This window comes from Haliaeetus albicilla, chromosome 3 (assembly GCF_947461875.1).
Source record: "Haliaeetus albicilla chromosome 3, bHalAlb1.1, whole genome shotgun sequence".
NCBI classification, from domain to species: Eukaryota; Metazoa; Chordata; class Aves; order Accipitriformes; family Accipitridae; genus Haliaeetus; species Haliaeetus albicilla.
This window is the reverse complement of record NC_091485.1, coordinates 17,265,333-17,287,167: the sequence shown is the minus strand read 5'-3', so window position 1 is coordinate 17,287,167 and position 21,835 is coordinate 17,265,333. Positions and strand designations below refer to the sequence as shown.

Here is a 21,835-nt window from a genome sequence, read left to right as displayed (position 1 = left end):
GTTCCAGACAATCTGCCAGTGAGAAAAAATAATCCTTTCTGGCTATCAGAGGGTGGTGACCATGGCCAAGGCCCTGGCTCCCAAGTGTCATTCTATTCTGCTCTCAGCATACATCACGGAAGCTGTTGTACAGAACAAAACAAATGGGAGCTGACGTGGAGAACATAATGAATAGGAGCTGGATGCAGAATGAGGTCCTCACAAAATATACCCTTCTTTCTATCCAGTTAGACATTTCACTTTCTTATTCCTGTCAACATAGAGATATTTCTTGCTCAAGAAATGTTTATGCAGCAGATTATTACCACAACTGATACTAAAGTATTGCAGATTATTGAAGGAAATTAGTACTTTTAAAAGGAATTTAGAGACAGCTCTCACCAGTTTTTCTCTGAGCTGAAACAGAAACTCTTCAGCCATCTCTTTACGAAAGGGTAAATAATTTTATACGCTAAAATTAATTTTATACATATATATGGGTACAATTATCAAAATATATAATACTTATATATGTATGTGTATTTGAATCTCTAACTACTCATTACAATTTAGCATGCAGACTTCCCTTCAAAGGGAAACTATTACTATATTTCATACTTAAGCATACTCCAGGCATCACCACAATTTAAGAAATATTGTTCACATACTCTCCACCAACAAAAAGGCAAAGATAGAGCAGGGGAGATACTGAGTGAGATGGTTCTTATTGCTGTGAGTCAAAGGCTGAGACTATTTGGGAAGATGGAACTCTGTAATAGCTGATACTACTGGTTTACAAAGAGGACCTTATACTCTAAGTTGAATCAGCATGGAAATGATGCACAGTTGTGATAAAGCCACCTCACGCTGTTTCAGATGTATATTGGCACAGCATGTTGAATAAGTGTAGTTCAGATTTTTTTATCTTTTATGTACAATAGTCCCTTAAACATTTTGCAGGTACCTCTGTGGTTCAGGTGACAGCGACTGATGCAGATGATCCTACTTATGGCAACAGTGCTCGAGTGGTTTACAGCATATTGCAAGGACAACCTTATTTTTCTGTGGAGCCAAAAACAGGTAACTTGCCATAAACTCTCTGCAGTAATGCTGAGAAAAAAGAAAAGGTGCATTAAAACTTGCTAGGAATTTATTAATGTGGTCTTTTGGTTAATTGAATAAATTTGTATTTTGTTGATCTTTTAATCTCTTATTCTTCAGAATAGATTATGAAAACCACAGATCTGAGCTATGTGATGAGCAGACATTGTTGGAATGGGAATTTTTATCTTCTTGTCAATCTACCAGCACCCTGGTCTGCTACCTGTTGCCATCTTTCTGATCAATGAAAATTTCAAGAAGCTATGAACAAGTTATTTTGCAGATGTTTGTTTGAGAAATATGTAAATGTCACATAGCCAGCTTTCCTTAAGTATAGATTTAGGCATGATCACCTCTCCATTCTCCTTCTTAAACTAAAGTTTTGTTGTGGGAAATTTATCTTTTCTTTATTAGTTTGAAGAAGAAAGCACCGTGCTTCCTATCCTTATCTGATACAACATTTTGCTGCCACTTTCAAAACAAGTTACCGGTGGAACTTTTTTTTACTGTTTTCATGAAATTTTGTGAATATTTTAAGCCACAACAAGATTCAGCCTTTAATCCTCTGTCTGTTTAAAAAAACATTACCCATTCTACTGTATCATTTCATAGAGTGGGAAAATAAGTTCTCACTCTGCTCAGTTCAGTTTGGTGCCTGAACTTTCACTTACACCAACATGAAGAAGAGTTATAATCTTCATTCCAGAGATGGACAAACTGAGACAGAAGAGAAACAATTTACCCTATTTATCATAAACAATCTGTGATGTGAATCAGACCTGAAAACCAATGCTATGATCAAAAAGTCACACTCTGTTCAACAGCATCTATATTTGCAGAAATAAGTACTATAATTATCTTCATTTTGCAACAGGTCCATCTTCAGCAGGGATATATAGCACTTTCTTTTTCCCCCAATGAGTATGATTTATAGTGGTTTTCCCTCTGTCTCTCTCTCTCTCCCAATGTATATGTATGTACAATGTATATCGTCATAATGACGGCAGACAGCCCTTGAACAATAATACAGTAGTTTCTGCTAAATCATAATCTTTAAGGATTCAGACTGAAATGTTTGCATACATTTTCACTTTGATGCGATACTCAAATTTCCTGTGTGCATGATAATTAGCTTCCAAATGATTGGTTAATGTTGCCTAGCAATTTAACTATGATAGAAGAACAAGTAGGTCAGAAAAAGCAATGTAGAAACAATAACATTATGAAATTGTATATTAATTGTGTTTTAATACATCTTGTAAAACGGATGAAATAGTGCCAGACAGTCTGTTTGTGAAATAAATGTTTCAACCCAGAGATGATTAATGGCAAGTCCTGCATTCATAAGGGAAGAAAGAAATAAAACTCTAACTAAACATTCGACAAATATCAGATGAAGAGATATGTGTCCCAATGTGCCTCTCCTTTATTTAGTTTGTTTATGTTTCCTTCACTGCTGACACTAAGTGCTGGTGGAGTAAACGGCTGCCTCTCTGGAAATCAGAGTTAGCGGCTGTACTGTGTACTGAGCATGAAATATTCATAAAGTCATCACGTTTTGAGACGGCATATTTATTTTCTGACCTATATCAACAGAACTGAAAGGACGGAACATGGAGCTTTCTTCTGGTTTTAATTTCAAATCAATTAAGTACAAATTGTATGCAGATTATCAAATGGATATAATAAAAACTACTTCAGATATTACAGTATTTTCATTAATAAATCAAAAATCTATTAATTACACTGAGCTTTAAAAACGGGTATTGTTAAAGCAAATATATGATAAAATAAGATAATTTCATATATATGTGGAGTCTGACATGATATCAATATTAGTAAGAGTTAATGTGGTGAATGACTATTCAAGATATTGTGAAAAGAGTCTTGACCTTGGAATCTTAAAAAAGAATGCAGAATATTCTGTTCGTCCTAGCTTTAAAAGAGTGGGAAATCAAATACAGAAGATGATATCTTCCAGGAAAGGGAGTGTTACCCAAGACATGAAGTCTATAGTTCAGGGAGAATATATTTGAAAAAATACAGTCATGGATGACACTACCCAAAGAATCTAGTACTAAATAAAAATTGGTGGGTTTTGGTGACTACTTCAGATAAGCTTGTAGTATGTCAGTTCAGGTCCTAGTCAAAACCTGTGATATTAATGTTGAAATTAATTCTTTCCCCTCTAGTTGCAATCATTGATCTGCTGCTACCTTTCAAAGGCAAACTCAGCTTCCATGGTAACGTTTTTGCTTGTGCAACCATTGATATATCTTGTCTTACTGCAGGTGTTATCAAGACTGCCCTTCCAAATATGGATAGAGAAGCCAAGGACCAGTACCTATTGGTTATTCAAGCAAAGGACATGGTTGGGCAGAATGGTGGATTATCAGGGACCACATCTGTAACTGTCACCCTGACTGATGTTAATGACAACCCACCCCGCTTTCCACGACGTAAGTTACTTTGTTAAAATATGACTTGTAATATTATTTCTAAACATTGTTATTTTCTTTACACATCATGCTATTTCTAAGCAAAGAGTAAAGTCCTCAGCTTACATGTTAAGTATTTTGAGAATCACTGTCAGCAAGGTATATTTTTATTATTCTTTATTATTATTATTACATTTGAAGAATCTTTTTTCTTTACCCAATATGTTTCATATCAGTTGAAATGGTGTACAGCAGGTGCATTTATGAATGTATTTTACTTCCTCTCTATGAATAAAAAGTAAAAAAATATACACCCTAATAGATACTTAGCTGTTGCCAGTTGGACTTCAGGATGCATAGTTCTTTAGCTTGACTCTCAATCCTTCATATTCCTTTGGCATTTTAGCAGGATTTCTCTTGTGCATACAGCATTTCCTGAAGAGTTAATCACAGAAGAGCTAGAAAGTCATCTTCCCTCCATTTACTTTCTTTAACCAAGGTGGCTCTCATCCTAACCAAATAAAGGAGTACACAGATGTACGCTCAAACCTGAAGAGCTCAGTTTATTAATAGCATTCTGTCTGGGGTGCTTTTTTCTTAAAAAAAAAAAAAAAAAGCAAAAAAAAAAGCCCTTGCTAAGTAGAATAAAAATAATATGAAGAATGTATTCACGTCCACTCCAGCCTCACCTCCAATGAAATAAAAAATAGATCTGTACATAATAGATTTCCTGTTATTTCAAGCCACCAACTGCTTGAAATAATAATAGAATAACTGAAGTTATTTTTGAAGGTGAGGGCGTTATTGGCTACAGGCTGCACTCAGATACCCTTTTGACAGCATATATATCATTTTCTACTTGAATGAAAAAGCTGGAATTTTCAAGAATGCAGATGGTGCACTTACTGTTAAAGAAATGAATATATATCAGTTTCTAGTCATAGTCAGATTGCAAACTGCACAATCAAGATACACAGCTATAAAAGCATAAGAGTTTATATTGATATTGTTTGACTTACTTGCTTTTTCTCCTCTTTTGTGGAAAACAAATTAAAATCTTTTCTGCATTGGAACTCTGTAGCAGGCATTCACCTCATGATTTGCACTCTAAGTTTTGCATTATGTTTTTGCATCTTTGCCTTGTACTTCTGTCGCTGTAGGAAGGAATTATGCCCATAGTACTTAAAGTAGAGTCCATCACCAGGAAAACCTAGCAAAGAAAGGGCAATTCTATTTTAAACTGAATATATTCTGTTAGCCTGAGTAGATATGCAAGTGCATGATTTAAAGGAAGGTAGATTTTAAGAAGGCTGGGGTTTTTTTTAGCCTACAGTCCCAGAAGACTGAATTCATTAAATTTTTAAATTTCACAGGATCATATCAGTATAATGTCCCAGAGTCTTTGCCAGTGGCTTCTGTGGTGGCCAGAATAAAAGCTGCAGATGCAGATGTGGGACCTAATGCTGAAATGGAGTATAAGATTGTGGATGGTGATGGTTTGGGAGTATTCAAAATTTCTGTCGACAAAGACACCCAGGAGGGAATCATAACAATTCAGAAAGTAAGTCTGATTTTTCTCACTGATTCTGTTTGGATTTGTGCAAGATGAGGGCAGCTAATGAGAGTATAAGCTTTTGTTTCTAAAAGCCTCATCTTCTGTAAAAGTTTCCATTGGCATATTTCATCTTGACTTCAGTGTGTGCATGCGTGTGTGTGATTTTGAGCTTTTTAATGACTTACACTGAAAAATCTTTTGGGTTTTTTTTGGCAATAGCTGTATTGTTTTGATGAGTCTTTTTTTTAAAGCTCCTGCATATACAAGTTTGGATGGGAATCCAAGCTTTAGTCTCATTTGTCCTCATATTAAAGAGAAAATGTGAAAATATATCTTACAGTAAAAATGCAAGCTCCAAATATAAAATGGATCCCAAATGTAATTAAAAAAAAAAATATATCTAATTGTCTTTGGCTGATGTTGTTCTATTCAGAAGGCACACATTACTAACATTAAAATTATGTATCAGTAAGAATAGTTGTTTTATGAGATAATATGTTATAGAAAAGTATTATTTGCAAAAAAATTGAACTATTTAAAGAAATATTTTTTCTTCTTAGCTTTCTATATGTACAGTTAGAAAACTAACATTTTAAAATTGAAAAATCATGTTTATATAAAAACATTAAAACTCAGTATTCTTACCTTGCTGCAACACATTTTAAAGAGTATCCTTTTACAAAATAAAAATGTGCTTAAATATTTTGCAAGAAAATTTAAATGTTGAGAAGAATGGGGAAACACCCCAACATCTTAGAAGAATCTCTTTTCATAATTTCATACTCTTAATGTGTGAATGCTTGGCAATGACAATACTGAATCTGTGGCCCTAACTCTGCTAAGCACTTTAATACCCCCTGAAATATGGTACTAACTTGGCATTTTAGAATATGTGCAAGTCTGTTCCTGAGCAGGGACATATGTTTGTAGTTAAAATGATTCCGTGGCAGATTTTTCTTCCCTATATACTCTTTAATCTCTGTAAACTTCACCCACCAGTTGTGGTTTTGTTTTGTTTGGGTTTTTTTTTCCCCCTCCTCTGGTGCATCAGTTCCTTCTAAAGCAGTGTAAAACTTCAGTAACATTTCTCCTTTGAAAGAAGTTAATATTGCATGGTGTTGCAAAGCAATGGGCTAATTCTCTGATGCTCTGAACGCCTGCTGAGAGCTGGTAAGCATCCATAGATGTCACAGCAAATGGAAGACGTTCTGCACCCTTGAAAGGTCAGGCTCTAATATGTATAATGTGAATCATCTTTTTTTAAAACAAAAACATTCATCTTAGGCTTCTTGCAAACTGTGCTAATTTCTGCTTAGCACATTTGAAACACAAGTGATGAAAAGTTAGTTGTCTCTTTGTTCAACAGCCAAATTCAATGTGGCTCCTTCAGTTTGCTCATTTAGGGTTTTTGAGCAAGGATCTGGAAGAAAGATGCCCATCCCAGAGGGAGAGCATTTATTAGTGCCACAGTGAGCAACACTGACTCAGCTGGGGGCTTCAGTGCTCTAATTTGAGAACTGATGAGGTCATATTAATTTTTAGTATGCTTTTGTAGTTGTGGTGTTTGTTCTGGAATATCCTGATTCCAGTGTTGTACAGTGGACCAAATAATTGTCATTTATTATTTCTATAATCATTTTAGTTAGGGAGCTGAACTGGACTTTTCAGTACTGAATATTTATCCTGGGAAAGTGCTTTATGAAATAGCTAGTGGACTTCATTAAAAAGCTTACAAAATTTTGACCTGATGAAATGCTCCAATTTGCTAATCATTTTTAAACCTAGATGCTGCTATATTTTGACACAAGAATTAGGACTTTTTTCTCTTCAGCATTAGAACTTTTCTCTCATTGTCCTACTGTTATGGACTTTCTTCCCTCTGCTGTACGCAAAGGTGAGTCCCCATGCTGAGGGGCACCTCCCAACCTCTGGATGCCCTGAGCTCTTCACTGGGACTCCAGGGAACTTGGTTGCCTTGCCCAGGGCTGACAGATCCTCCCTGCCAGCCCTGCAGAGAACATTGGCCAGGAGGGAAGAATGTAAGTGAAGAGCTCAAGCACAGTGGCTAAAAGGCAACTGTACCTTGTTCTTCTCTGGAGAACAAGTACGTAGAAGAGCATTCATGGCAGTGTACGCAGGTTAAATGGGCCTCAACCGCTGAGCCTCACCTGCCAGATCACTGTGGAGTTGAGCAGAGGTTATCCCTGCATGATAATGTATGATCGTTAGTAAGGAATCAGGGAAGAAATTAAGTCTGTAGCATGGAAACTGCCTAAACATTTTACTATCTGGCACGTGACGTTCTGTACACCTCTGAGTGTAATTAGCTTTCTCCTTTTCATGCCCCTGAAATCAGCTGAGGCATTGAGAAACAGCTCAGCCCCCAAACACATGCCCATCATTTTAAATTCCTGTGTATTTTTATGCTCAGATGACATGTCTGTGTACATATCAAGCAGTAAAATGCCAAGGCAGAGACTTCTGAAAAGGCATGCTTTGGTTCTAAATGCAAATGCAAGCTTTAGCTTTGCGTACTTTTCCTTCAGTCGTACATACAAATCAGCAGGCTAGGCATGAAAATCACCGCCAGCATCGCTGAGCAGCTGAAGGCACTGCTCCATTCATTTTTGTGCTGGGTGTTGCAGGGAAAGTTTGGCGTCTGGTTTTCAGAGTTCCATACACAAACTGAGGATTTTAATTTCTGTTTTTAGAAGGTTAACGCTTTGAGACAATTTGAAAAGTTGTCTTCCTCTAAGATTTTTTTTAAACACTTAAGGAGCATCCAGTAAAAAAAAAAGTTTTTCTAAAAAAAAAAAAAAAAATTTGAAAGAAGTGAGATTTAAGAATTCAGTGAGCAAAGCAGGATTTTTGTATGCTCCAAGTGGATGAAATATGGAAGAAAATGCCTAAGGATCAGCAAAAATTGCAAATAAATTATTTAGATATAAATAAATTCAGGAAAATGAAATTTTTTAAAAAAGAGAGATACCAAGAATCGTGATATTAGAAAGAGAAGAATGTTACATGGCTATGTATTTCCCAAGATTACTTGTGTATAATGGACTTGTGGCAAACAGTGAAAGGTGGCAAAACTCATGGATGAGATTTGGATGTGTTTAATTTTTGGTTTGGTTTGGGGTTCTTTCCATGCACATTTGAACACATTTCTTCTCTGCAGCCTATGACACAAAGACTTCAAAACATCAAAAGTCAGCAGAAAAAAATAATCATGGTTTTACTCTAACAGTGATACTCATCGAAATATGGAGCATATTGTTCCCTTATTTATCTCTCTTCTGCATTGCTAAATCCAGGTATCTCTTTGGCTTGCATGGTTTATTCAGGATGGATTTTTCTCTAAACAGCTTGAGAACAATGCTCTTTTTCAAATAGTAGTAGTAGTTCTGCTCATAATTTTTCTAGCCATGGTAGGACTGGGGATGGCATGTTCCTGAACATGCTGGTACTGTTGCTGCCTGGTGCCTCATATCAGTCTGTACTAGCCACTAGACTAAACCTCAGCCCAAGATAACATCTTGACAGTAGGCTGGTACTCTTATAATAACTCTGTTGACCATACAGGATCAGAAAAGAGAGGAAAACTTTCTCTGTCTTTTCATCCACTTGGTCTTTATGCCTCCAAAGAGTAAAGAGTAGGATTGTACTACTTTATGCAGCACAACTAAGAAGCATGCATGCTGTACCACTGCACAATATTTGCTGCTATATGGTTTTCCACATACTTGTGACACCTTATTTTCTTTCATCCTGGTTAGGAGGTTTGAATCAGGATTAAATGAATCAGATGTGAAGTTCATGTATTCCAGCAAGTTGCTTAAGTTCATTCTAGAAAACAAACAAACAAACTTTTAAAAAATATTCTTTGGGACAAGGACTAACTTATGTTCATGAATTTATGGTGTAAATAATAACAAGAGGTTAACTCTGGGTGGAATTGCTTTTTTTGTTAAATCAGTGAAGCTAGGATTTCATCTTATGACAGGAGCTAGTAAAAACAGTATTGAACCATTTACTTGGTTACTGTCACTAAAAAATAAAGCCTACCTTCTTCTGCAATACATTAACTGAATTCATTGAATTCATGTGCAAAAATTTTATTCAGCACGTATCTAGGACGGTATATAAAAGTGCGTAAGTTGCTTTTAGGATGCAACTTTATTTTCCAAACGCTGATATAAACAACAAGTGAATGGGACCCATAAGCACAGTTCAGAGTGGTATTCTCAGCTTACAGGAAGGGTGGGAAAACTAGTGGGGGTCTTTTCCTGTAACCTACTATGTTAATACAATTTGTTGCCTAGTTGTTTCAAGTCACTGTGGAAACCTTCCTATTTTCTTTCTTTTCCCACCTTCTCTTTTATTAAATAATAATAAAAAATGAAAAGTTCTCACTTGGTAAATGAAACAGAAGAAAGATCTTCCTTTATCCTGTACAGAGCAGTCTAAAGGTACCACCTGCTCAAACTTGGTGCTAGAGTTCTGATGTTGCAAATAATGGGAGAATTTGGCTATTCTCCACCCTGTAGGCACACTTGCTGTAGTGAATTCCTAAGTAGAGCTAAATTAGATGTGTAAGTCACTTTTAAGCAGGATTTAGAAAAACATCCATCTTAGGTGATCTTTTCAGGAAAAGGAAATGTCTTGTGCAGTTTTTGAAAAGGGATTGGGCACTTATATTTCTTAGAAGTATTTGAAAATTTTATCCTAGTTCACACTGTGACTCAGTTCTCCATCTGTAGAGTAGGATCAATTCCTTCCTGTGGTTTCATTTGTAATTTACATTCTGCTATCAATGCTGTTAGCAAGGACTCAGATAATTTGCATAGCTACATTTCACAGTGGTGAGGGTGTTTGGAAGAAAAGTGTAATTTTTCTGAATATATTGGAGTTTGAAAAAGATGTTTTGGATTTGTCTCTGCAGTAGCAACCTTAGAACTGAAGAAACGTTTATGGAAGTGAGTGATGATTCAGTCATTTAATACAATAAATTCTGAAGTATCCATGCAAACCTATCTGTGTACAATTTCAAAGTGAATTCATGTTGACTGTTCACAGAATCCTGATTGTAATACACATGAATGGAAGCTTGGCTAAACTTTCTAAGCAAAATGCATACACAAGACCATATTGTTTGTAGTTTCTACCGCATTATTACTAAAAATAGGCATCATAGAAGTACAGATCTCATTTTATTCACCAAGTTGCAGGCTATAGTTAGACTTCAGTAAAAATAACAGCTTAGTAGCAAAACCTCTTAAGATAAAAACCTGATACATGATCTGTATCCACCTACACCTTTATCAAATACTTGGTGCTTAAAGTAGTAATGGTAATTTAATAATAAAAAAGGCCGCTAGGCATATTTTTATTACATGAATCATATGTGACTTTTTGGAAGGTTATGAGATCTGATTCAAACAATTTCAAAGTCTATGGAGAGATTTTAGTGGATGTAAGTGCAAAAAAAAAAAAAAGCCTGAAGACTCTATAGAGGGTTGTCATGTCTTACTGTAGCAAGTGACAAGCATTGAGATTTCCCATAGTACAGTTCTTGCTCACTTGGCCTTCATTTCTCCCCCCAGTACACAGCCCTACCACCAATATCAGCAACCAATTTGAAAGTTAAAGGGAAAAATGTGAAAATAGTGTTGCAAAGTACTTTCTCATCGAAATTGACTGCTAAGAGACTATTCTAAAACCTGAGTTCATTCTAAGAGCAATGCTGGCAATTGTAAAAATGGGGGGTTTATGCATAAGCTTTTGAATGAAAAGCTATCTTTCTATTACTGTTAACATTTTGCGCTTTTTTTTTCAGCTAGAAAATTTTCTTTCAATTCTATATCAGAGTTTACAATGTAAGAATTTGAGGCTTCCATGGTTCCTTTGAGAGATAATGTGCATTTGTTTGATGTACTGCAGTTTTCACTATAAAACCTCAACTGGGCTTAAAAATGGGATTTTCACCTCTGAGAAGTACATTATTACAGAGTTACCATACAATAAAAAATGAACATTACAAAAATGGCCTTCCTGTGAATGATAACTTCATATCCAGCCTCTGTAACACAGATGACTTGTTTTGCAATTTCCTTCAGACAGGATAAAATTCTTACCCTTAAAAGAAAAAAGATAAAAATAAAAAGAAAGAAAGAAAGTCCCCACAAACCCCCAAATGAGAGAAAGATAAATGGATCTTGCATGGGATCTAATCAGATAAGACTAATGCACAGATATTAATGAAACTGTCAAGCTGTACTGAAGGACTGAAGTATACATTGTCCATTTAACCTTCAACACTGATGTAGCGATTTGTAGGGTGTTGACTTGGTTTTCCATTATTGGAATCCTGTGCTTTTGTTATAGCGGGAAATAATGAAGGCATGATCCAAAGGCCAGTTAAATAATGCTCTCTGTATAACAAACACCAGTGATAATTAGATCAGAAGAAATGAGAAAAGGAAATATTTTCCGTTCACTTTTTCAGTCATTCATTAGTCTCTGTAGTATGTAATGTCTTCATTATATTATCTACAAATTGTTGAAACATTTCCATCAGGTCAAGAACTCTTGCATACTAATCATATCTTAGAGGTTTTGTTTATTTTCCCAGATTATATTCTGCCTCAAAACCTGCTACTTGTCTAGCCACCATAGGATCTGAGCATGTGTATGCTATAGGAACAGACTGAGGAATGATGACTAGCATTTATGGACATTGTCACACCCCACAGGAGACAGGCTCTGCTACAAAGAACTAAAAGAAAACAATATTACCGCCCCTAAATGTCCCGATCCAATGTCAGGGAAGGTTTCGATATGATTCCAAGAGCGAGGTTAAGATACAAACAAGGTCAAATGCCGTATACACAATAATCTTTGAGACAAACAGCTCGAGATAACAATTCAGTGTCTCACACTGTACCATTTGATGTTGTACAATCAATCAAACAAAGACAATACCATTTGATGTTGTAAAACCCCTTTGCCAAACACCAACTGTTCCCCACTGTATATGTACATAGGTTAGATTTTTTATTTATTAATTTTTCATTAGCAAGGACCCCTATATCTTTTGGAAACTATCAGCAGTATGGGGTACCAGAAGATATCTGAGGGAATCCCAGGGCAGGATTCATGTTGCTGAAAGCAGATGTTTACTTCTTCCAGTTTTTGAGACTCCCTTACTAGTAACTGGTGAAAAACAGGCATTCAGAAGTAGACCAGCTGATTTCTTCCCTGGAAGAATTTTCCTACGCCCACAGTAAGCACCATATGGTGGTTTTCTCCCATGTACATGGCTAAGTTAGAGAAGGTGAAACCTGCTTTTAGTAAGCAAGCCTGTTTAGAACATGCATCTGCACGATCATTAGTATTGCGTCCTTCTCTATGAGGAAACACCTTTCTAAATGAAAGTGGGTTTTGTGTATTCCCTACAAGTCTAACACTCCTGTAATCCAGTCAAATAAAGAATGATCTCTTTCTACATTACGAGAATGAAATATGATGATTTAAAGTGTGTCAGCCCTTGTGATAAACATTCACATAGAAAACACCTGTTTTTATGATTTCCACTATTAAAGTTCTAATTTAGTCTTCAATCAATATAGAAACAAGGGAATGTCTTAAAAATAATTTAAATAATATTTCATCATTATTGTGCTTAGTCAATTCAAAGTAAAATTTATATAATTTGTCCAACCATATATACTGTGCTCTATGCACTTTCTTTATTAAATCAGAATTTTCGTAATTATTTTTTCTTAGGATGACTGTGGTGTTGACATTAGTATACCATAAGAAACTATCTTGTCTGTAGTTTCATGATGTATTTCCATGTGTTTGATTAAGTATAGCTGTAATCTGAATCATACGATTTCAACAGATATCCCCGATTAATAAGAATTAATTAGCCTTCCCTTCTCTGCTACATAGTTTTGTACATTCTGACTGAAAATACACTGTTCACTAAAGGCTTGCTTTTTTTTTTTTTTTAGTTCAACAAATCTCAGCCTTTTGTCTTTGGCATTCTTCAGGTTATCATTTCTTTAATTAATATGATGCTTTTATTGGAAAATGAGAAGTCTTAAGATATTTGTGCGCTTGGTTGTCTTCTCTTTAACCTTGCTGCTCATCTGGTCATATCAGTTGCTTAATTGTTATCCCCATACAATATAGTTTCTGAGACATTTTTCATCATCCTGACACCGCATTACATTTGCATTATGGCTGTGAGGTTTGTTCCATAGCACACATATTGTACTTGAAATATAAAACCAAAATTAAAATAAAAAACAATTAAATATGCTTTAGTAATAAATACTGACCAGTTGTATCCAGTATAGTGACCAGTATCCAGACAAGCTTTCTTTTATGTGTTTGGCAATCTATGGATACTACAGCACCTATCCAGTGCAAGAAGTAAGCACTTGCATAACATGAAGATCGTATGTATTCCCATTTGGAGAAGCCTTTTGCTGCCACATAGAGTTTATAAAAGTTCAGTGCCTTTCTGAGTGTGTTGTGTTGGAATTCATTTTTCATTTTTAAATCTAGACTGTGTACAGTGTATCATAACATCAGCATAATCGCTGACCTTAAGGTGCTCGTTTGGGATTTATCCTACTGTAACTTGATGGAGAACTTAGACCCTTGCATTTGTAGGTCAACAGATGTGTGTTTCACCTCTGCTGCTCCTCTGAGTGAATACAGGAGTGTTTTGCAGATGCTGTCAGGTTATTGTGCAAGAACGTTTCAGATCTCTATGATGTATTCAGAATCAGAACTGCAGAAAACCTTTTGTAATCTGTTTTATACACTTGGAATTATGGTTTGAAAAGATAGTTCAGTAACCAGACTGCAGTTTTAGAAATGCTTGGGTCTTTTACTGCTGTTCTTAATGATTAAACTTGGAATTGCAAAGGAATAGTTAGCCAGCTGTTTGGTGCAAGCTAACAAACTAAGATTATAGATATAGGATAAACAGTGCTAATATTAGCATGATGCTTTCTTTCAATAATTGCCTGTGAGGTAAGATGCTTTTGTGCCTCTAAAATAATTTTCTTTATGGGACTGTCCTCCAGATCACAGATATCCTGTTAGTTGTGGAGGGAAATATTCCAAAAGAAACTATACTTTCATCAAAGAAAATTAAAGCAGAATGGAGGTGGAAAAAATTAATGTGCATTTTGTTTAATAAGCAAAACAAACCAAAACAATCTCCAGGCTGTATGTCAGTACAAAATTTTGTCATATAAACAATGTAGTTTTACCGACTGCCACATTTTCTACACAAATTTTTACAGAGCTTGGAGTAATAATTGATTAGTCAATCCCAGTAGTATGCAAATGGCCACTCCCCCAATTTTCTGAATGAGGTGTTTTCACCAGTGAATATTATATTGAGTTCTTATGTCTGGGTAGTATGGCACATTGTATTTAGCATTATCTTACATAAAATATGAATAAGATAAAAAGAAGTATTCATTCACAATGATGAAATAATGGGGGAGAATTTGGTTCCCAAGGAAGTCACAGAAAGTTTTGCCATTAACAGAGAATTCTTGCTTCATTCACAGGCTAGAACTACCTTTACCGTTAAAATCATTGGGGAATATTCACTAGTGAGACACTGCAAACAGTGTTTTGAGAAAGCTAAAAAATGAGCCATCAGCTATGCTCTGCTAATCAAAAGTACTGGTTGTATACACATGGCAAAGTTCATTTTGTACTTACTGACAGTTGTAAGTGAAACAGTTTTGTGGCGACATCACTGGATAATAAAATTTCCAAATAACTTTACCTGTGTAGGAGCTGGATTTTGAAGCTAAGACAAGCTATACCCTGAGGATAGAAGCAGCCAATATGCATGTTGACCCTCGCTTTCTGAGTCTGGGGCCCTTCAGTGATATGACAACAGTGAAGATAATCGTAGAAGATGTTGATGAGCCGCCTGTGTTTACTTCACGTTTATACTCCATGGTGGTGTCTGAAGCAGCAAAGGTCGGCACTATCATTGGAACTGTAGCGGCCCATGATCCAGATGCCTCAAATAGTCCTGTCAGGTAATTATAAGATGTCTTAATTGTTTATTTCTTTAGCCTTTGTATTGAGGTTGTTCATTTTGTTGAGAGAGGGTCTTCGGTTACACTGAAAGCAATTAGTTAGCCTGTTTCCCTTGCAGAGGGAGATTGAGATATTTCAAGAGTTTGCACATTTTGACTTTTATACTCCTGAACTACAGAACCTTTGAAAAGATAATATAATTAAATCTCTGTAAAACAAAGAAAAGAAGAGAAGATATAATTTCAGGATTCCAAAGGAAAAAACCTCAACATATTACTTATATTTATTTCTCTCTAAGTTTAGGAAGAGTTTATTATTATCTGTAACAAGTTATGTTCTCTTAAATCAACCAGGATCGATCTATCTATCTATATATAAAATATACATATCTGTGTGTGTCTGTGTGTGTGTGCATAATGATTCATATTCTGCATGCACTATGCACTAAAACGTAATAGCACATAGACTCTTGTATGGTAAACCAGAGCTGAGGTCCCACAGAAAAAAAATTAGAAAAAACTATACATGAGAAAAATGGATAGGACAAGACATCCTGTCCTAGTCAGGATGGTTAAAATTAATAATATCTTGGCTTCTGTAAATTCTGCTGCAGCCAAATATCTTCTATTCAAATGGGAAGAGGTATGAACACTAGAGATGCCTGAACACTGTCAAGGGCCTCTTCCTTTGTCTTCAGTGTGTGAAGATCCTGCAAGTCTTCCACAATTTAATGTCCAGGATCATAAAGAAACCATAAGAAAACACAAAGTATCGATCTTTTGTTTGTCAGTATCTAAGGTCAAAGCTCAAGGACAAAGACTTACCACCTAAGTTAAACCAGTAATGAGTTACTTGTTACTTTTCTTATGCAGAGTAGTAATATTAATTGTCAAAGGAACATGCAAAGGATCTAGAGGGTAACACTTCTAACTCAGGAATTTTGTGAGCTTAAATATCTGCAGGAGGATGAACACAGAGACAATTAAAAGTTAGTACTAAGTTTCATTTGTTATTATTGTTCATTTAGGGCATACATAGAAAAGAACCTCACAGGTACAGAACTTGTTTCGATGTCACCTTTTTTGGTGGTGTTAAATTTTTAGTTTCATGCACTGAAGATGAACTTGGGACTCTAGTGTAGCTCTGTAATTTCTAAAGAAGCAATCTTAAGTTGTAAAAATAAAGCATATGTTTCACTCCTGGAGGTGATGTAAGTGTTCTCTCTCTCTCTCTTTCATTATGTATTTGCAACATATTCAAAATAGCTGATTCCTGTCATGTATAAACAAGTCCTAGATGGATGGTTGGCATGGATTTACTTGTGAAATTTATCTTTGCTGAGCTCTTTCTTTGCTGTGGCAGTGTTTTCTGGCACTGATGTTAGCATCTGGTGTATAATATCTGGTTTAGCAGAATCATGTAGAGTAGGATTAAATCCAGTTCCATAAATGCAGTCCACGCTCAGAATGCTTTTGACTCCTGTGTAAACATAAGGATGAGTTTATTGGCCTTGATCTGGTTAATTTTTACAATTCCAGCATAAAAAATAGTTATATCACTAGCTTAAATAACATCTTGAAGATTTCTTCTGCATCACAGTTGTTTGGAATTTGAGAGGGAGGAAAAAAAAATAGTGGGGGTTTATCTATATGCTTGTGAACTGGCTGTGTATATTGTCAGGGGTACTGACAGATCATATAATTTAAAGCTGTCCTGCATCTGCTTCAGATTCACCTAAAATTGGAATGTGTTAAGGAGGATTAATCCATAATACTCCTCATGATCTATTTAAGAAGTTTAAATTATCAATCTATAAATAAGTATTCCAAATTCCAAACATCGGATTATATTGACATTGATTAAAAATTTGATTTGTTACAATTCAGAAATGTTGAAATTACAAGATCAGACACAATTAAAACCTTGACAATGCTGGGGGGGGAGGGCGAGTGGGAGTAATAAATATTTTGAAAATAAGAGGTTATCTCATATGGACCAGAGAACTATTGATGTTTGAACTAGCTTAAATAAAGGATTTAAAACTCCTGCAGCTCAAAGATTTTCAAGTATTAATGGCTGCAAGGAATTAAAGGATTAAAAGTATTTAAAATATTTTTTTTAGAATTTGAATACGGATACAACACTTGTAAATAAGTTGAGGGAAACTGCTTGTTTCCTATGCATAAAAATGATTTTCCTTCTTGTTTCATAAGAATGTCATCCAATTTATATAACTTGTTCCCTTTCCCTCCCTCCTTCTTCCTTTCTTTCCTTCTTCCTTCCTTCCTTCTTTCCTTCTTTCCTTCCTTCCCTCCCTCCCTCCCTTCCTCCTTTTTATTGCTTCCTTGCTTTCTTTTCCTTTTTCTGTCTTTCTCACCCCTCTTTCTCCTTCTCCTTCTTTCTCTTACTTACCTTTTTTTTAAAGAAAGGTCTTTGGCTCTTCAAATTGCATAACGATAGTGTTAATAATTGGGAAATCTAAGGGCTGGCAGGAGATTAAATCCCAGCTATGGGGCCTGCCAAGAATGACTACATAGCAGAGGTGACAGGCATAGTCTCAGGGGGAAACTTGCCAGCCACAAAACAGCTAAAGAGCATTGCTGACCAAATAAACAACAATGCTGGCATGAAATAAAGTAAAAAATGAACTACAGTTAACAGAAAATGGAAACAAAAACAAAAGAAAAAAGTGAAAGAGGGAGAGCCTTAACCCATGAAAACTGCTGTAACTGTTGTTACAAGTCTTTACTCTGTTCTCTCTCTCACTGTGACATAATATGATAAAACAGTTCTAATTATGTAACAAGTCTCTGCTCTAAGATTTTGCAGCCAAGACGGTTAGATAAAAACACAGTAATACAACAAAGTAGAAGTTGGTCTATTACAACGTAGAACAAGCAAGTAGTCTCATAATATCTGGGAGGTCCCATTTTTAACTGTTTTCCATAATTCTTTCCTTCCACGTTGTTCAAAGGATTTGGTTAATGTTATATTAATAATCTAATATATCATCAGTGTGACAGTAATTGTAATGATCACACTTGGTCTGATTCAGACATTTTAATTCATCCTGAGTGTAGGGAAGTTCTCTGGAGTACATACTTGATCTAAATGAGAGTACAAGAATCTGACCCAATATTAAATTGAATGTCAAGAATATTCCAGTTGTAAATGTAAATCTGCCTAATCAACTGTCCCTTTCTCTCAAAATGGTCCTAAGCAAAACACCCACAGGCATTTTGACCTTTTCCCTTATGCTATTTTCTGTTTGCTAAGGAGCTCATTTCCCCTTCCTAAAACAAATTTGGAGGTAAAAGATATGTTAAGCCAAAGAGTTAAGGGCACGAGCCTGTGTTTCCCTAATGACAGTAACGCACCAGGAGCTGACAGGGTTGACATGCAATCCTTTGACCTACTCCGCATCCCCTCTCTCTTATCCCCTACCTCTGCAGCTCTGGGTGACTCAGGAGCTCTTCTGCTGGTGATAGAAAGCTCTGTGCTCAGCCTGCCAGCCGCCCCCGGGAGCAGTGCCTGGATGGCACAGCCATGTAGTAAACTTCCAACGTGCCTTCTCCTTAGCTGGGGTTCAGGAGGATGCTATTCCATGACTAAATGAAAGTTTGCCTACAGCAGAGGGGAGGAAAGAAAAGAGAGGGCAATACCTATAACCACACTTAAAAGGACACTCCAGGAATGAAGCCTGCCACAGTCAGCTCAGGTCACTCTGTAACTATCTCGCCTTTGCATACAGCTTTGCTTCTCTCAACGCCCCAGAGAAACCGGACAAAACAAAACTCAAAATGGGGAAACAGTGGAAATGCTTTCTCTCTAAGAAGAAATCAATGAAATGGTTTTACAAGCTGTAATTGAACTTAAATCAAAAGTTTTCTTTCATCCTTTACCTAGGTACTCAATAGATCGAAACACAGACCTGGAGAGGTATTTCAATATTGATGCCAACAGTGGAGTCATTACAACTGCCAAACCTCTGGACAGGGAAACTAATGCTGTTCATAATATTACAGTTTTGGCTATGGAGAGTCGTAAGTAACAATTTAAAGATTTTATTGGCTGTTCATGTGTAAAACTTCAGGCTTGGTTGTCATCGGCTGCATTGAGAGACATTATGACAGTTTCAAACCTTGGCAGAGAAAAATAACTTCTTACTTACTCAATGTAAAAGAAACCTGTGTGATAAAAAAATAAGAAATGCAACAGATTAAGTATTTGCTCTTTCCTTTGCCTCACACTTTGTGTAGTCTTTTGACTTCTGAAAAACAAGTAGAAAAGAAGGTGAACTATGTTAAGTCAGCAGTCTCAGACCAAGTGTCATTAAAGGAAAAGTGATATGGAGTATAGAGGAGAGCAGTTAGCCCATCTTAGTGATGGCACTCATTTAGAGTTGATTGCTGTTGGTCAACCACAGCATTCTTAAAAGGTATGCAGGAAAGGGGATTGAATGCTTGTGTGGTTTCACTTTCCTGACTCTATGGTAAGACTGTAGAGGATATTTTGTACTTGGTATCTTTTCTGGTGTAAGATGAAAAGTGTTGAAGAATCGAAACCTTCAAGTGCATACAACAAGAATTCTGTTAATGCAAGTTTAAACCTAAACTTGTTCAGCTCTGAATACATTCTGTGAAAAAAAATGTATATTTTTGCCTTTATATTTGAAGAATTTATTTCTTCAAACTTCATCCTTATTACTACCTTGTTCGGCTGTGATAATAAAAGAATTACCAGTTCTCTGGCCTGCTATTTTAAAAATCCTCACTTCTTGCTTTCAGTGAGGTTAATTTAATGTTGAACCTGAAAGATAACATTTATAATTTAGTGTCTGTATGGATTTATCTGTATTCTCAGGAGTAGAATTTTGGTCCAGGAGACCAGTATGGAAACCAGAATTTTACTGGGTAGTAACAAAACTGACAAGTAGCCAAGGGGCATACCTGACACAAGCGAGAGTCTAGGAGCACTAGTAATACCTTACAATGCTTTAATTTATGTTCATGGCCTGCTTGGTTTTCAATAAGCTTAGATCAGCAGAGGAAAAAGTTGGTGTCAAAGTTGCTTACTCCTCTGGTATTTGACATGAAGAATAAAAAACCAAACCAAAACACTTTGTGATCTACATTTGGATGCATTGCTTTAAATACTTGTAATATTTACTAAAATATGGTTGCAATACCCTGTAAAAAGATGGATAGATATTTGAACGTTTGTACAGTTTTTCATTCTGCCCTGCTCTATCACTAATATCACCACTTGTGGTAAAAAAATAATACAATCTCTCTTCTCCCTGCTCCAGAACAGAAGTCTTATCTAGCAAAATGAGTATGGCACACACTGATGTCCTTTATGCTCAGTCCAAAAATATCTACTGTTTAAGAGTAAATGATGACATTGGACCCTGAACAGATTCATATTTTAGCTAGAGATATGCATCAGTTTAAGAATGTCATTCATATTTAAGGTGTTCAACGTGTTAATGACAGTGTTGAAATACTTTGTGTGTACACTTTAAATACTTTGGGATTTGCTTGGGAATGCAGCTTCCTCTTTTCTTCTGTTATATATAGCTGATGGAATTCTGTTTTTAACTTCTTAATAGCCTGATCAATCTGAATTGCAAAAAAAAATTGTTTAACCCATAATAACCATTCTATTCCCGATAAGAATAGTGCTGTTCTGGGTAGCTATACCTATTGGCAATGGCTTTACATCATTTTGCTCTTATCCCTCCATATGATGTGATTTAGATTTTCAGTTTATCCCTGAGAGTAAAATCTTAGTTTAATTAAAGTGGCTGGAAGACATAAACATTGTTTCCACTAGGTGCAGAAGATGAAGCCAAGAGCTTCCTTTGTCTTTCCAGGAGGGATTGTAATTGATTTGACATGTATATGCAAAAGAAGAATGCAAATGAAAAATGTACTGACCCAAAGAATAACTTTCAAGGAGCTCTTCCTGACTCTTTTGTTGGCTTCTTTTCCTATAGAGAATCCAGCACAGATTGGGAGAGGCTATGTAGCCATCACTATCCTTGACATCAATGACAATGCCCCTGAGTTTGCCATGGAGTATGAGACAACTGTCTGTGAAAATGCTCAGCCTGGTCAGGTATGGCTTGATAGGGTTTTTTATGTTTATTTTTATCAGATAGGCAGCTATTCCTTACGAAAGCCTGCCAGCTTTAAGATAAAATATAATCAGCTTATGGCAGGAAAAATAATGCTTTGATGTGCAGCACAAGCAAGTATCAATCAAACCCTAACATCTTCACCATACCTCTGAAGAGACAGACTCAGGTGTAATTACTTCCTGAAGGTGCTGTTAAAATCTCTGGCTTTCTTACTCATATAACTGACACATTTTGCTAAACTCACCTAATTTTGAATAATATTAAGAATGTGTTTTTTCCTCCTAATTTTGCTGGGAAGTGGGAAGTCCTAACACGGAGGTTGTTCTGAGACTAAAGGCCTAGCATTCCTCAAACGAGTACACGCTTTTATTTCCCTGAGGAAGTATGGGCCATGAGGCCACAATTTCACAAGAGAGATGTATTCCTACCATATTGCCCAGTGTTTTTAACTCCCCAAATGTTTTCAAAGTAGTCCTAGACTCAACTAAAAGTATCTGGTGGTGTTTGTCCTTGGCGTCTCTCATATTTGGACTTTTC

At 36.0% G+C, this 21,835-nt stretch overlaps 1 protein-coding gene across 2 annotated transcripts in view; it reads left to right on the top strand.

Annotated features, from left to right (window-relative positions):
* The window catches only part of CDH7 (cadherin 7), an 82,829-nt gene that overhangs the window by 46,106 nt on the left and 14,888 nt on the right, over nt 1-21,835 (top strand). For both annotated transcript variants that reach the window (XM_069778906.1, XM_069778907.1), the window contains exons 4-9: nt 940-1,059; nt 3,372-3,539; nt 4,892-5,079; nt 14,902-15,155; nt 19,063-19,199; nt 21,155-21,276. In XM_069778906.1, the coding sequence (XP_069635007.1) occupies nt 940-1,059; nt 3,372-3,539; nt 4,892-5,079; nt 14,902-15,155; nt 19,063-19,199; nt 21,155-21,276 (989 nt within the window). The remainder of the gene's footprint in view (nt 1-939; nt 1,060-3,371; nt 3,540-4,891; nt 5,080-14,901; nt 15,156-19,062; nt 19,200-21,154; nt 21,277-21,835) is intronic.